Source organism: Neoarius graeffei, chromosome 11, assembly GCF_027579695.1.
Source record: "Neoarius graeffei isolate fNeoGra1 chromosome 11, fNeoGra1.pri, whole genome shotgun sequence".
NCBI classification, from domain to species: Eukaryota; Metazoa; Chordata; class Actinopteri; order Siluriformes; family Ariidae; genus Neoarius; species Neoarius graeffei.
The window spans coordinates 67393938-67408067 of NC_083579.1; the positions used below are offsets into that span (position 1 = coordinate 67393938).

Sequence of the window (14130 nt, forward strand, 5' to 3'; positions counted from 1 at the left end):
TTACAGACGTTTTTCGTCCCTTTTTGTCGACCAACCGATTCTGCCCTCCTTCTGTCATCTTGCGAGCCTACCTCGTGCCAAACCATTCACAATCTCTCCTCCTTTCAGCTGCGTGAGTGGAGAGCCATAGAGACACACACACTGCTTCCGCCGCGTGAGTGTTGTCGGCAAGTCCGCGCATGGGCCCGCGGGAAGGAAATGTATTGCGTGTGCGCGTCCCCGACAAATGGCAAAATAATCGTTTCAACTCGATTATATGAATTTTGAGATCGTTTAACACAAAAATCGAAATCGTGATCAAAATTCGATTAATTGCACAGCCCTACCATTGAGGAACAAAGAAATTTATAAAAGCTCTGACACTTCATTATAATGACAATTAGATGTATAATATATCAGCGTATCAATATAACATTGGCCAGTCCAGTTTAATTAATCATGGGTATATTAACACGTTTTTGTTAGTCGCAGTAAGCTCAGGTTCCCTCTTATCAAAGACAGTTATGTGTGGAAAAATAAACAAAGCTGAGTAATGTACCCAGTCCCATCTTAGCTCTTTGTCATTGAAATTCTGTAGAAGCTTTTCATTTACCACAAAAAGGATATAACTGTCTGTGTATGTAGACCTTCAACTAGAGAGTCTGAAGAGGGAGCAGGCTAGACTGCAGCACATCCTGGAGAATCAGAAGTTCACTCCAGCTGATATTGAGCGCATCAACAGAGAGAGGAACGAGCTGCAACAGAATGTGAACACCCTGAGCCGCAGTCTTGAGGAGGCCCAGCAGCTTGCCTGGAATGAGGAGCTCACCCTGGTCAAAACCAAAGAGAGGGTGGGTAGCGGATATATGTACACACAGAGACCTAACCTGAAAAACAAATGCTAGTAATTTTGACAAAATGAATGGTTTGGCAGTGTACACTATATGGCCAAAAGTATGTGGACACCTGACCATCATGCCCATATGTGCGTTTGTTAAACATGCCGTTTCAGATTTAGTCCCCCTTTGCCGCCATAACAGCCTCCACTCTGTTGGAAAGGCTTTCTACTAGATTTCGAAGCATGGCTGTGGGAATTTCTTCTCAGTCAGGTACAAGAGCACGAGTGAGGTCGGGCAAAGAGCCCTGGGGTGCAGTCATCGTTCCAGTTCATCTGAAGGTGTTCGGTGGCGTTGAGGTCTTGGCTCCGTGCAGTCCACTGACGTTATTTCACACCAACCTTGGAAAACCATATCTTCATGGATTTTGCTTTGTGTACAGGGACACGCTGTCAAGTTTGGGCCCCTTAGTTCCTGTGAAAGTAAACTTGTAATGCTGTGTCATACAAAGGCATTCTTAGTTTGCAATTGTGTGCTTTTCATGTTTGTGGGAAGGTCTACATATGGCCAAGTACTGAAAGAGATCCAGAAGTTAAACGTACAGAATGCAGAATTTGCTTAATGGCCAACTATGAGCTATTTTGTCTCTGTTGATGAGAAACATCATTTCATTTGTACTTTCTTTACAGACCAGGAATCCACTGTTCTGACTGTTTTTCTTATTAATACGGTTGAATTTTTTCATTTAGACTGAAGTAAAGTTGGCAGAGTACCACAAGCTGGCACGTATGCTCAAGCTCATCCCCCAGTCTGCTGAGAACGCCTGTGGCCATGACTTTGAGATCAAAATAGTCAGTGACTACGGCCCAACCATTGCCACTCAAATCAGGACTCAGATACAGGTACGGCCAAATTCACCACTACAGATAATCCACACTCGGATCACCACATTACAGTGGTGCTTGAAAGTTTGTGAACCCTTTAGAATTTTCTATATTTCTGCACAAGTATGACCTAAAGCATCATCAGATTTTCACACAAGTCCTAAAAGTAGATAAAGAGAACCCAGTTAAACAAATGAGACAAAAATATTATACTTGGTCATTTATTTATTGAGGAAAAGGATCCAATATTACATATTTGTGAGTGGCAAAAGTATGTGAACCTCTAGGATTAGCAGTTAATTTGAAGGTGAAATTAGAGTCAGGTGATTTCAATCAACGGGATGACAATCAGGTGTGAGTGGGCACCCTGTTTTATTTAAAGAACAGGGATCTATCAAAGTCTGATCTTCACAACAAATGTTTGTGGAAGTGGATCATGACACGAACAAAGGAGATTTCTGAGGATCTCAGAAAAAGTGTTGTTGATGCTCATCAGGCTGGAAAAGGTTACAAAACCATCTCTAAAGGGTTTGGACTCCACCAATCCACAGTCAGACAGATTGTGTACAAATGGAGGAAATTCAAGACCATTGTTACCCTCCCCAGGAGTGGTCGACCAACAAAGATCACTCCAAGAGCAAGGTGTGTAATAGTTGGCAAGGTCACAAAGGACCCCAGGGTAACTTCTAAGCAACTGAAGGCCTCTCTCACATTGGCTAATGTTCATGAGTCCACCATCAGGAGAACACTGAACAACAATGGTGTGCATGTCAGGGTTGCAAAGAGAAAGCCACTGCTCTCCAAAAAGAACATTGCTGCTCATCTGCAGTTTGCTAAAGATCATGTGGACAAGCCAGAAGGCTATTGGAAAAATGTTTTGTGGACGGATGAGACCAAAATAGAACTTTTTGGTTTAAATGAGAAGCGTTATGTTTGGAGAAAGGAGAACACTGCATTCCAGCATAAGAACCTTATCCCATCTATGAAACATGGTGGTGGTAGTATCATGGTTTGGGCCTGTTTTGCTGCATCTGGGCCAGGACGGCTTGCCATCGTTGATAGAACAATGAATTCTGAATTATACCAACGAATTCTAAAGGAAAATGTCAGGACATCTGTCCATGAACTGAATCTCAAGAGAAGGTGGGTCATGCAGCAAGACAACGACCCTAAGCACACAAGTTGTTCTACCAAAGAAGTGTTAAAGAAGAATAAAGTTAATGTTTTCTAATGGCCAAGTCAAAGTCCTGACCTTAATCCAATCGAAATGTTGTGGAAGGACCTGAAGTGAGCAGTTCATGTGAGGAAACCCACCAACATCCCAGAGTTGAAGCTGTTCTGTACGGAGGAACGGGCTAAAATTCCTCCAAGCCGGTGTGCAGGACTGATCAACAGTTACCGGAAATGTTTAGTTGCAGTTACTGCTGCACAAGGGGGTCACACCAGATACTGAAAGCAAAGGTTCACATACTTTTGCCACTCACAGATGTGTAATATTGGATCATTTTCCTCAATAAATCAATGACCAAGTATAATATTTTTGTCTCATTTGTTTAACTGGGCTCTCTTTATCTACTTTTAGGACTTGTGTGAAAATCTGATGATGTTTTAGGTCATATTTATGCAGAAATATAGAAAATTCTAAAGGGTTCACAAACTTTCAAGCACCACTGTATGATGTTCTTATTAATGCCCTTCAAACTCCTTCTAGAATCCTCTTAAGAGCATGCTGGTGGATGTAGAGGAGGAATTCAGCAATATGACCAATATGAAGTTGAGCCTGGATGAGACAGTGGAACAGGTAGGAAAGGAAAGTGAACATCTTATCGTTCAAGGTATTCTCATATATTTAAATATCTTAGGTTTTTGTTTCATATGAATAATTTCATTATTATTGCATTCGACACCCATTAGCTGACCTGGAGGCTGATGTTTACAGTATGAAACATGAACGTGCTAGCTGAGTAATAAGCTTGTCCTTGTCCTCTTACTGATTGCTAGATAAAGTCCAACATTTCTGAGAAGTTAAATGATATAAAGCAGCTAAAGGAGCAGATTCGCAGACTGGATGAGCAGTTGGAGCGTGATATGCAGGTACGTGTTATCTAGGCCAGAAAAGTTTTATTGCTGTTCCAACACTCCAATACCTTAAACACTCTAAGAAAGTATAAATATTCTAAACTACTTACTTATCAAGAAGGTGATTGAATTTTCAAACTCATTTTATTCTCTGCAAAACATACTGATTGCGACATAATAAAAGCTTTGGCTTAGAAATAAGTGGAGAAATTGCGTTGCTTAAAGGAGATACGCAGAACCTTTATTTTTAAATAAATTTGAGTGGATAGCATCTCCATCCTTGACTCTTGTATGCTGCATAATTGGGAATAAAAGAAATATATTTCCGAGAGTTAAAATCGACTGCAAATTTGGCATTCGAGCTGCCCCGCTGAGCCAGCCAGACCTGAGTGTGTGATGTCACAGCGGGAACCGGTGCTATAGACCAAAGCCAGACTCGGCAGGCGAGACTGGTTGCAGTGGCCTCTTCATTGGGATTTATTGGAGATTCTTCGGATTCCTCAGATAGTAATAGATCTGACTGTGATGGTCCTGAAATTGGAGTGTTTCGAACCATCGGAAAGTGAATCCTATAGTAACACGTCGGCCACGGAGGCCCCCACCTTACGAAATAAAGCCAGAGAACAAAGCTGTCTAGAGAATTGGATGGAATTGAACTGACCGTCTCATGTGACTCTCATTAAAACAGGATAGGTCTTCTAACTTATGCAACATACATGTACATGCATGCATTTTCACTGATAAAAACATAAAAGGCTCATTAAATAATCAGATGAACTGAGACAATCGCATTCGGAAGCAAATTAAATCATCTTATACCGGTAACTTAAACACACAATACAAGTTACATGTATTAATCTAAATGCAGGTAAACAACGAGTGGTATTTTTTGTTATGTAACCAAATGAGAGTCGGATCTTACCTGTCTGTGGTGTTGCTTCTTGAAGGCCGATCTTGTGGCCGATTTGTTTTGAAAAAATCTGATTTTCAGTTATTCGTTCATTCGCTTCTTCCACGTAAGGGTGAGATATTGCTGCTGAGGCAAGCAAATCCAGCAGAGAAATCTGACAAAATAATATAATAATAATTTCAATTTATATAGCGCCTTTCTCAAAAAATTTTAGACTTTTTTCAAGCTTGTGTCTAGTGTATAAGATGGTCTGGCCCCAGCTTGTCTATTAGGGGTGTGCAAAAATATCGATACAGTGATATATCGCGATACTTTGTCTTCCGATTCAATATCGATACTCAAAATTTGAATATCGATATTTTTTTCAAATAATAAAATCATGTTTCAGACGGGTTGTAAATCCAGTATGACTTCCGCACCTCCGCTCTGCGAGGTGTCGTTGTACCGCTACCTCACTGCAAGGCACTCTTCGTTTTCTCTTTTTTTCCCTGGCGGTTGCAGTGAGGGGAAAAAAAAACAGGCAAGCATGGCTGTTAACATAAGCCTAGAGACGCCGCCGAACTTTAAGGCAGATGTTTGGAGGCACTTTGGATTCCAAAGGAAAGGAGAAAAAAAAAAAACAGTGAGCTGGACAAAGAGAATGCACTTTGCAAAACCTGTTTCGCTCCAAATAAATTAAGATGCTCCAATTAAGATGCCCACTGCACTTTTCAATGTGTTTCAGACAGTGTGTTGTTCCTGCAAAATAAGCACAAGTTAAATGTTATTAGGTATATGTTCTCAAGTTTACAAAGAACAAATTGATATTAGTGTTAGCACTGAAATGTATGTGCAGTCTGCAGTGCAAGTTTTAAGTTTTCATAAAACAATTTGATTCTGCTTGTTAAGCAGCACTGATGTGTCCATGCTTACAGAAAAGTTGAGAATACTAGCACAGAAATGGGAATTTTCTGTATGTTGTAGTGAAGCAACTCTTGGTTTTGCCAGCAGTAGAATAGAGACAAATATATGTCTGGCAAGAGTGTGTAGTTATGTATGTGAAATGTAATTTTACAGTGGTCAATAAATTCTGATTTTCTTCAGTGACACAGATATTGTGATGTGGTTGAAATTTCTTGCAATATATCGATTATCGCAGAATCGCTGTACCGTGATATTATCGTTATCGTGGGCAAAATATCGCCATAGTATCGTATCGTGAGGTATCTGGTGATACCCAGCCCTATTGTCTATTGGAGTTTGTCTGTTATCGTCCTGCTAGTTCCATACGATCCTCCAGAATAGCCTCTGTCCATGACTGTAACATACCTTTCTATCGCACAACTTTTGGACAGTCTTCTTTTTCTTTTAAAGCCACTACACAGTGGAATGCACTATCGGGGGATTTAAAGAGCTGTCTCTCCATCAGGAGCTTCAAATCACAGCTGAAATGTTTCCTAAAAAACAGTCAAAACTGTAATCACCGATTCATGGTGCTGACAGAATGTGTTTATGTTGGATGCGGGTGTTTGCGTGCGTGTGTGTGCGCGCGCGAGTTTGGGGTGTAGGGGGTTTGGACACTCGTGAGTGATTTGTTTACTATATGAGTGGAGTTTGCTATTTGGGTGAGGTAGGGGGTCTGGATATTTATTTTGTATGTTTTTATGTATTGCTGTTTTTATGTCCTGCCTGGGACTGCAAATGTAAATTAGCCTGAGGCTAACTCTGGTACGATGCATGAAATGGCAACATTTGTTTTATTTGTACATGGTCCCTTATAAAATAAACTGAAACCCAAGGTCGCTTTACAATAATAGGCAGAAAAAAGAAAAGAAAAAAGTCCACCAAATAGAGGTCAGGATATCATTCCAGTGGTGTAGCAGCCACAGTCCCACCAAAAAGCGCACAAAAACAAGTCCCACATCTCCAGCACAGCTGCCGCGACGCCGCCAGTAACATCGCTCAAACACCACGCCATGGATCTACAAAGCGAGCACAGAAGCACCGCCATGCAGAGTGCTGGTGTGTCCCAAACCGCCTGCACAGCTGCTGCGACGCCACCGAGCAACATCGCTCGGAACATCACGCCAAGCATTAAAGCACAGAGTGCTGGACAACCATGATGTTAAAATGAGCAACGAGCTCACTGCAGTCCATAGCTGGGAGCACAGACCTCACCCACAGCGAGCCAAGGGAACTGACGCCCAAAACTGGATCCAGAGCTACACCACAACCGGCGGACAAAAACACTCAAACGCAGAAAAAAGGGAAAAAATTAAAATAAAAAAAGGAGAGAAAATAAAATAAAAAAAAAGCTCCTGTGAGAAGTGGCAGCCAGAATGCACACGATGTACTCTCAACCGGAAACCAGAAACGAGAAGAAAAAAAAGTTTCTGACGACTGGTCCACTCATTCTCTGTTTTCTCCATACCGAGTACTCCGCTGTTACTGCTCGGCTCACGCTCCGGGAGAACTGGTGCAACTGAATTTACTTTCCTTTTCTTGTCGTTTTCTTTTCCTTTAATTGTTGGTACTGCAACCTCTTTCAATACGGGCTTGTAGCCAGCGCTCCTCAACAGATCAGAGGTTTCGTACGAGTCTTTAGTAAAATGTGCAGAGCAGAGAAGAGACCACTTCATAGGCGCCCAATCCATGAATTTCTCGCAAAACGCGTCCAAATCTTTGCAGTTTGAACATTCTTGGGCCATGAATGCAACGTAAATCCACCTTCTGTCATGTTGCTGCACCAGCCAGCAACACATCTACGTGGCATGGCGCTAAATTAGCTCAAAATGAAGGATCAGAGTTGCAGTCAGCTCTGTGTTTTAGTATAGCGGAAATGGCGATGAGACCGATAGACTTCCTGCTGTGACGTCATAGATGTCAAGGTCATTCATTCAGACCGCTACCTATATAAAATCACTTGTAAAAATTACTGTATTAGATTTATTAACGCTTAAAACTATTCCTATGCCATTCTTGTGGTCTCAAGGCATTTATCAACAAAAAGTGAGCCCATGGTTCTGTGTATCTCCTTTAAGGTCCAAAAAAGTGTTTTTTTGAGGGGGACAAAACACAAGACTTAAAACACCAATTAACATTCTTTCACTGTGCCAAATTTCTGTCTCATTTATATAATAATTTGATGTACTATAAGCTAAAGTAACATTTAAATCCTTGTTTAAGTAGGATATGGCTCATGAAGAGGAAAAGTGGGCAGCAGATGTGGATTCTGCTGAAAGTCACAAGAAGCTTCTAGAAAAGAAAGTCATGGATGGACATGAGGAGGCAGAAGAGCAGCTGAAAGCAGCCCAGCAACAGTGAGACAAAATGCATAACCTTGTTCGATCACCTTTATAACAATTTCTCATCTCGTTATCTCTAGCCGCTTTATCCTGTTCTACAGGGTCGCAGGCAAGCTGGAGCCTATCCCAGCTGACTACGGGCGAAAGGCAGGGTACACCCTGGACAAGTCGCCAGGTCATCACAGGGCTGACACATAGACACAGACAACCATTCACACTCACATTCACACCTACGGTCAATTTAGAGTCACCAGTTAACCTAACCTGCATGTCTTTGGACTGTGGGGGAAACCGGAGCACCCGGAGGAAACCCACGGGGAGAACATACAAACTCCACACAGAAAGGCCCTCGTCGGCCACGGGGCTCGAACCCGGACCTTCTTGCTGTGAGGCGACAGCGCTAACCACTACACCGCCGTGCCGCCCTTATAACAATTTATTATATTAATTTTTTTGTGACTCACGGGGATAAATCATGATCACTCTTACCATGCTGTCCTCTATTAGGTACCATCTTGTTCTTCAGGAAACCAAAGAAGAAAGCCGGATGGTGGCAAACAATCTGACGCATGTTTTCACTGCTGCAGTTGAACACTTGAATATAGTTGAGGTAAGGAAAAACGTTACTACTACTACTACAGCAAGCCTGCTCTGTTAACTTAGCTTTCATGAACCTAAGGAAACAATTCATACTAATGTATGTACGTGATGAGCCAATTGGAAATCCATGTTTTAGTACGAGTCAAAAGTTTGGACACACCTATTCATTCATAGGGTTTTCTGTATTTTGACTATTTTCTACATTGTAGAACGATACTGAAGACATCAAAACTATGAAATAACATCTGGAATATGTAGAATTATGTGGTAAACAAAAAAGCGCCAAAAAATGTTTCATATTTTGATTCTTCAAACTACCCACTGTTTACCTTGACGACGTTTTGTACATTTGGCATTATCTTAACCAGCTTCATGAGGTAGTCACTTGGAATGCTTTTCAGTTAACAGGTGCCTCGTCAAAAGTTAGTGCAAATTCTTGCCTTCTTCATGCATTTGAGATCAAACAGTAAATAATAAAAATACAGTAAACGGCTCTATTCCACAGCTGTAGTAATCCATATTATGTCAAGAACTGCTCAACTAAGTAAAGAGAAACGACATCTATCATTACTTTAAGACATGAATTGTACCTGTAATTAATAAAAACAAAGAAAAACCATTGGATTAGAAGGTGCGTCCAAACTTTTGACTGGTACTGAATATAAAAACTACATTTTTATGTATAGTTTGAGTGGTTTTCCATATATTGTATATTCAATTTTCAGAAACATTGTAACGACCAACTGAAAAAGATGGACAAGATGAATGACATTATCTGTGAAGACCAAGCAGATCTGCAGCAGCTGAAGGAAATGGTAGAAAACTTTGTTGCTAGAGCAAATAGTTTTTAATAACTGAATGGAAAACCAAATTGTAAATAGTGTTGTACTAATAGTTTTTTGTGCTACTGTTTAAAGGAAAGTATTGTATGTTGACCTTGGAAACCTGCAGTGTACTTTTATGTCCTGTTTTAAAAAAAAAAAAATGTTCATGTAAAATATCATGTTAATGCCAATTAAATATTCTTTGTCTAGCTAGTTAAAAGAGAAAGTACTAAAGCTCCAGAAATACAATAAAGTTATTTTTCCTTATGGATTGAACATAAAGACCATAAGTTTCATACAACTCACAAATTGTAGTCTGTTAATTAAACCCATGGTGATCTATTGTCACCACATCATGTGCATTTTTGGCAGGTTCTTTGAAATAATTATCTCATCTCTCATCTCATTATCTCTAGCCGCTTTATCCTGTTCTACAGGGTCGCAGGCAAGCTGGAGCCTATCCCAGCTGACTACGGGCGAAAGGCGGGGTACACCCTGGACAAGTATCGCAGGGCTGACACAGACAACCATTCACATTCACACCTACGGTCAATTTAGAGTCACCAGTTAACCTAACCTGCATGTCTTTGGACTGTGGGGGAAACCGGAGCACCCGGAGGAAACTCACGCGGACACGGGGAGAACATGCAAACTCCGCACAGAAAGGCCCTCGCCGGCCATGGGGCTCGAACCCGGATCTTCTTGCTGTGAGGCGACAGTGCTAACCACTACACCACCGTGCCGCCCTGAAATAATTGTGTTCATGGAATTATTAACGTAATTTAGTGATTCTGGGCACTACAGAAGATGAAGGAAACTTGAGAACCCAGAGGAAATCCAAGTGGACACGGGCAGATCATGTAAAACACTGCACAGACAGTAATCTAAGATCGGGGTCGAACCAGGGATACTCAAGCTGTGGGAGGCAACACTATCCACTGTTCCTCCCATTATAATACATAGGGCCAAATTACTCAATTCTGATTGGTCAATCAAGGAGGGCTTTTTTTTTTCCTTAACACCAAGCCGTATTTCTGAAATGCTATGGGCTAGTTTGTTGCTTGGTTACGGTTACAAAAATTAGCAAATTTTGTCAAGTTCTAATAAAATTTTGTAAACCACTTTCAAAATCCTCGTGTCGTGTCGCTGCTTTAGAAACTGATTCAAGATGCAAGATAGTCTTGCGCCGTGCAAGATAGTCTTGCGCCCTGATTGGTTCAGAAACCGTGAATGACAAATGTTGTGAACTTGAATGGCTTCCGAAGTATGAATTTGACCCTAGATATTATAAACAAGTAATCGTATGGTTCCTCGTAAAATTAAGGATCAATTTCACTCGTGATTTCAAAGTTTTGAAATTGCCCGAGTCGCGAAATCACTTGTGAAATTAATCCTTAATTTTACTCGGTCCCATACGATTACCTATACAAATAGCCACATGAATATTTTTATTTGCCATTTATACTGTATATTAAATATTTTTCCTGGTTGAGGAAAAATATAATGGGCTAAAAAAAAAAAACCTGCTAAACATTGGGAAAATCAAACTATGCTGGATTCACGCAGTTTGATTTGACTGTGTTTGAACAACTGCCTGGGTGGGAATTTAATTTATGTGGGGGGAACAGAATAATGTTTAGCTGATTACTGCAATCTGCTCTGCAATTTTATTTTATTTTTAAATAGTCAAGTCTGTTTGTATCGCGCTTTTAACAACAGACAGAATCTGAATGACCCAAGACATGAGCCAAGTTTATCCCTAATCTATCCCCAATGAGCAAGCCCGTGGTGACGGTGGCAAGGAAAAACTCCCCCAGACGATATGAGGAAGAAACCTCGAGAGGACCCAGACTCAAAAGGGAACCCATCCTCACCTGGACAACAACATGACTATAACATTAACAGTTTTAACATGAAGTCAGTTCCGTTGATGTTATAACTCTTCATTAATGGAAACTTGAGTGCAAAACTGTTCATGACGACTGCAGTCCTAAAGTTAGCAAGCCAACTGTAGTCTTCAGCCACAAAAGCATTACTGTAAGAGTCCAGAGTGTCTTCGAAGTGTGACTTTCAACTGTCCATATGGGGCCGTCCTCCATCGTCAGTGGTTAACTGACTTGTTACAAAGGTACTTGCAAAAAGTATGCAAAGAATAAAATCTTTACTGTCATTGTACAGATTTACTGAACTTGAATTGCACCTTGATTCTAGATGGGTAAGAGCTTCAGTGAATCAACACGTGAAAATACATTTGGGACTTTTATTTTAAATTGGACGTGAACTCGAAATAATATGAATTCTGTATTCACTGAATCGATTCTTTACTAGGTGTGCTCACTGAGCTCGATATAAATCTGGAGAGCTCATGGCCTTTTCCCTGCTGTAGAGACGAGTGAAGCCATCTGGCCGCCATCTTACCACTCACATCGCGTGTGTTTGGCTTATGTGTTAAACTATCATATCAGATCAAATTTGCCCCAAGAAAAGTATCTCCTGACTTTTTTCCCTTTCATTGCCTCCTCTTATTTTCTCTACATTACTCCCATTCCTTACATGTCTTCATAACACTCCCTTTCGCTGTTAGGTTTTTTTTTTCCTTTTCCAGTCTAGTCTGTGATCATTTTTTTTGAACGTCTCTTTTACTACTATAATTATTTCACCACATATTATTTCAGTTATTATCTTATACGGTGTATCTTTCTCTTTGATATATTTCTTCCCCTCAATTAATTAATGATCCATTCATTCACTCATTCTTATACCAACGCAGAGGCTGTACAATACTTCCTTTCTATTTAGGACAGTTACTGAAACAGCATTATTTTGTCATGTTATTTGCCATTTTCACTTCATTCTCATAGTCATGTCTTATTGGTCGCAAGCTGCATGAATAGTGAGACAGTGACCAATAAATACTGTTAGGCAAATAACATGAGAAAATAATCCTGTTTCAACAACTGTCCTGAACAGAAAGGAAGTATTGTACAGCCTTTGTGTTGGAAGATAGATAGATAGAAGGAAGAACTATATGAAAGAGAAAGATAGATACACTGTATAAAAGAAAAACTGAAATAATTTCCCTAAAAATATAGTCGTAAAAGAGCCATGCAAAAAAAAACAGTGAAGGGGAGTGCTATAAAGATATGTGGGTAAAGTTGAGAAAATAAGAAGAGGTAATGGGGGGGGTGTCAGGAGATCTTTTCATCCAGTCATCCATTATCTGTAGCCGCTTATCCTGTTCTACAGGGTCACAGGTAAGCTGGAGCCTATCCCACCTGACTATGGGCGAGAGGCGGGGTACACCCTGGACAAGTCGCTAGGTCATCGCAGGGCTGACACATAGAGACAAACAACCATTCACATTCACACCTACGGTCAATTTAGAGTCACCAGTTAACCTAACCTGCATGTCTTTGGACTGTGGGGGAAACCGGAGCACCCGGAGGAAACCCATGCAGACGCGGCGTGGAGAACATGGAAACTCCGCACAGAAAGTCCCCCGTCGGCCACTGGGCTCAAACCCAGGACCTTCTTGCTGTGAGGCAACAGTGCTAACCACTACACCACCGTGTCCATCCATCCATTATCTGTAGCTGCTTATCCTGTTCTACAGGGTCGCAGGCAAGCTGGAGCCTATCCCAGCTGACTATGGGCGAGAGGCGGGGTACACCCTGGACAAGTCACCAGGTCATCGCAGGGCTGACACATAGACACAGACAACGATTAACACTCACATTCACACCTACGGTCAATTTAGAGCCACCAATTAGCCTAACCTGCATGTCTTTGGACTGTGGGGGAAACCGGAACACCTGGAGGAAGCCCACACAGACATGGGGAGAACATGCAAACTCCACACAGAGAGGCCCTCGCCAGCCGCGAACCCAGGATCTTCTTGCTGTGAGGCGACAGTGCTAACCACTACACCACCGTGCCGCCCAGGGGATATTTTTCTTGGGGCAAATTTGATCAGAGATGAAGGTTTAACACATAAACTAATACACGCGATGCGAGTGGTAAGATGGCTGGCTTCACTCTGACCAGACTATGAGCTCTCCATATTTTTCTATCCAGCCCAATGGGTGTGCTTTACTGAACTTTAAAAACAAATTTAACTCATGTAATGTAGAGTGCAAAACTATAATAGATACCTGAAACCAGCATACAGAATAAATGCCCTGTATGGAAGAAAATTAAACTACATGTTGCTTAGGTATCGATTCGATTCATTATGAACCAAACGTGTCGGATTGAAGAATCATTTCGGATCCGACTCTCATTGCTTTCCATTAGTGATGCGGCTCTTTTCAGTGAGTCAGGGGAATCGGTTCAGCTCAGCAACAAGAGTCGATTCGACTCTTCGGCTCCCAAATGGCTTCACGTCATTGAAAAGTTGCAGGAATAGTTCAATAATGTCTGATTAACAACATAACATTATACCATGGGCTGTCGTTATTTCAACCAATCAATTAAAAGTCAATAAATTGTCACCATTCTTGTCTTATTATATATAAATAAAAAATTTACCGGCTGGGAGGTCCGTATCGTGAAATACCGTGACCGAAGTCTTGAAAGTACTGACCACAGCCCAGTATTTAAGGCCGAGGTCACGATATTTCACCATATGGACCAACCTTAAGCTGGTAAATAATGTATTAATTTTTTTCTTTACCAAATTCTAACAGAAAACGAGAGCACCCGAAAGGGAAAACCTAGCAGAGCTGAGCCACCATT

The 14130-nt window shown here is 41.2% G+C and overlaps 1 protein-coding gene across 1 annotated transcript in view; it reads left to right on the plus strand.

Annotated features, from left to right (window-relative positions):
• ndc80 (NDC80 kinetochore complex component) overlaps positions 1–9697 on the plus strand; it is a 34507-nt gene extending 24810 nt beyond the window's left edge. Inside the window, exons 11-17 of the mRNA XM_060934629.1 lie at positions 625–830; positions 1565–1717; positions 3411–3500; positions 3701–3793; positions 7857–7987; positions 8480–8582; positions 9298–9697. Of these exons, the coding sequence (XP_060790612.1) occupies positions 625–830; positions 1565–1717; positions 3411–3500; positions 3701–3793; positions 7857–7987; positions 8480–8582; positions 9298–9423 (902 nt within the window). The 3' untranslated portion in view covers positions 9424–9697. The remainder of the gene's footprint in view (positions 1–624; positions 831–1564; positions 1718–3410; positions 3501–3700; positions 3794–7856; positions 7988–8479; positions 8583–9297) is intronic.
• The last annotated feature ends 4433 nt before the right edge of the window (positions 9698–14130 follow it).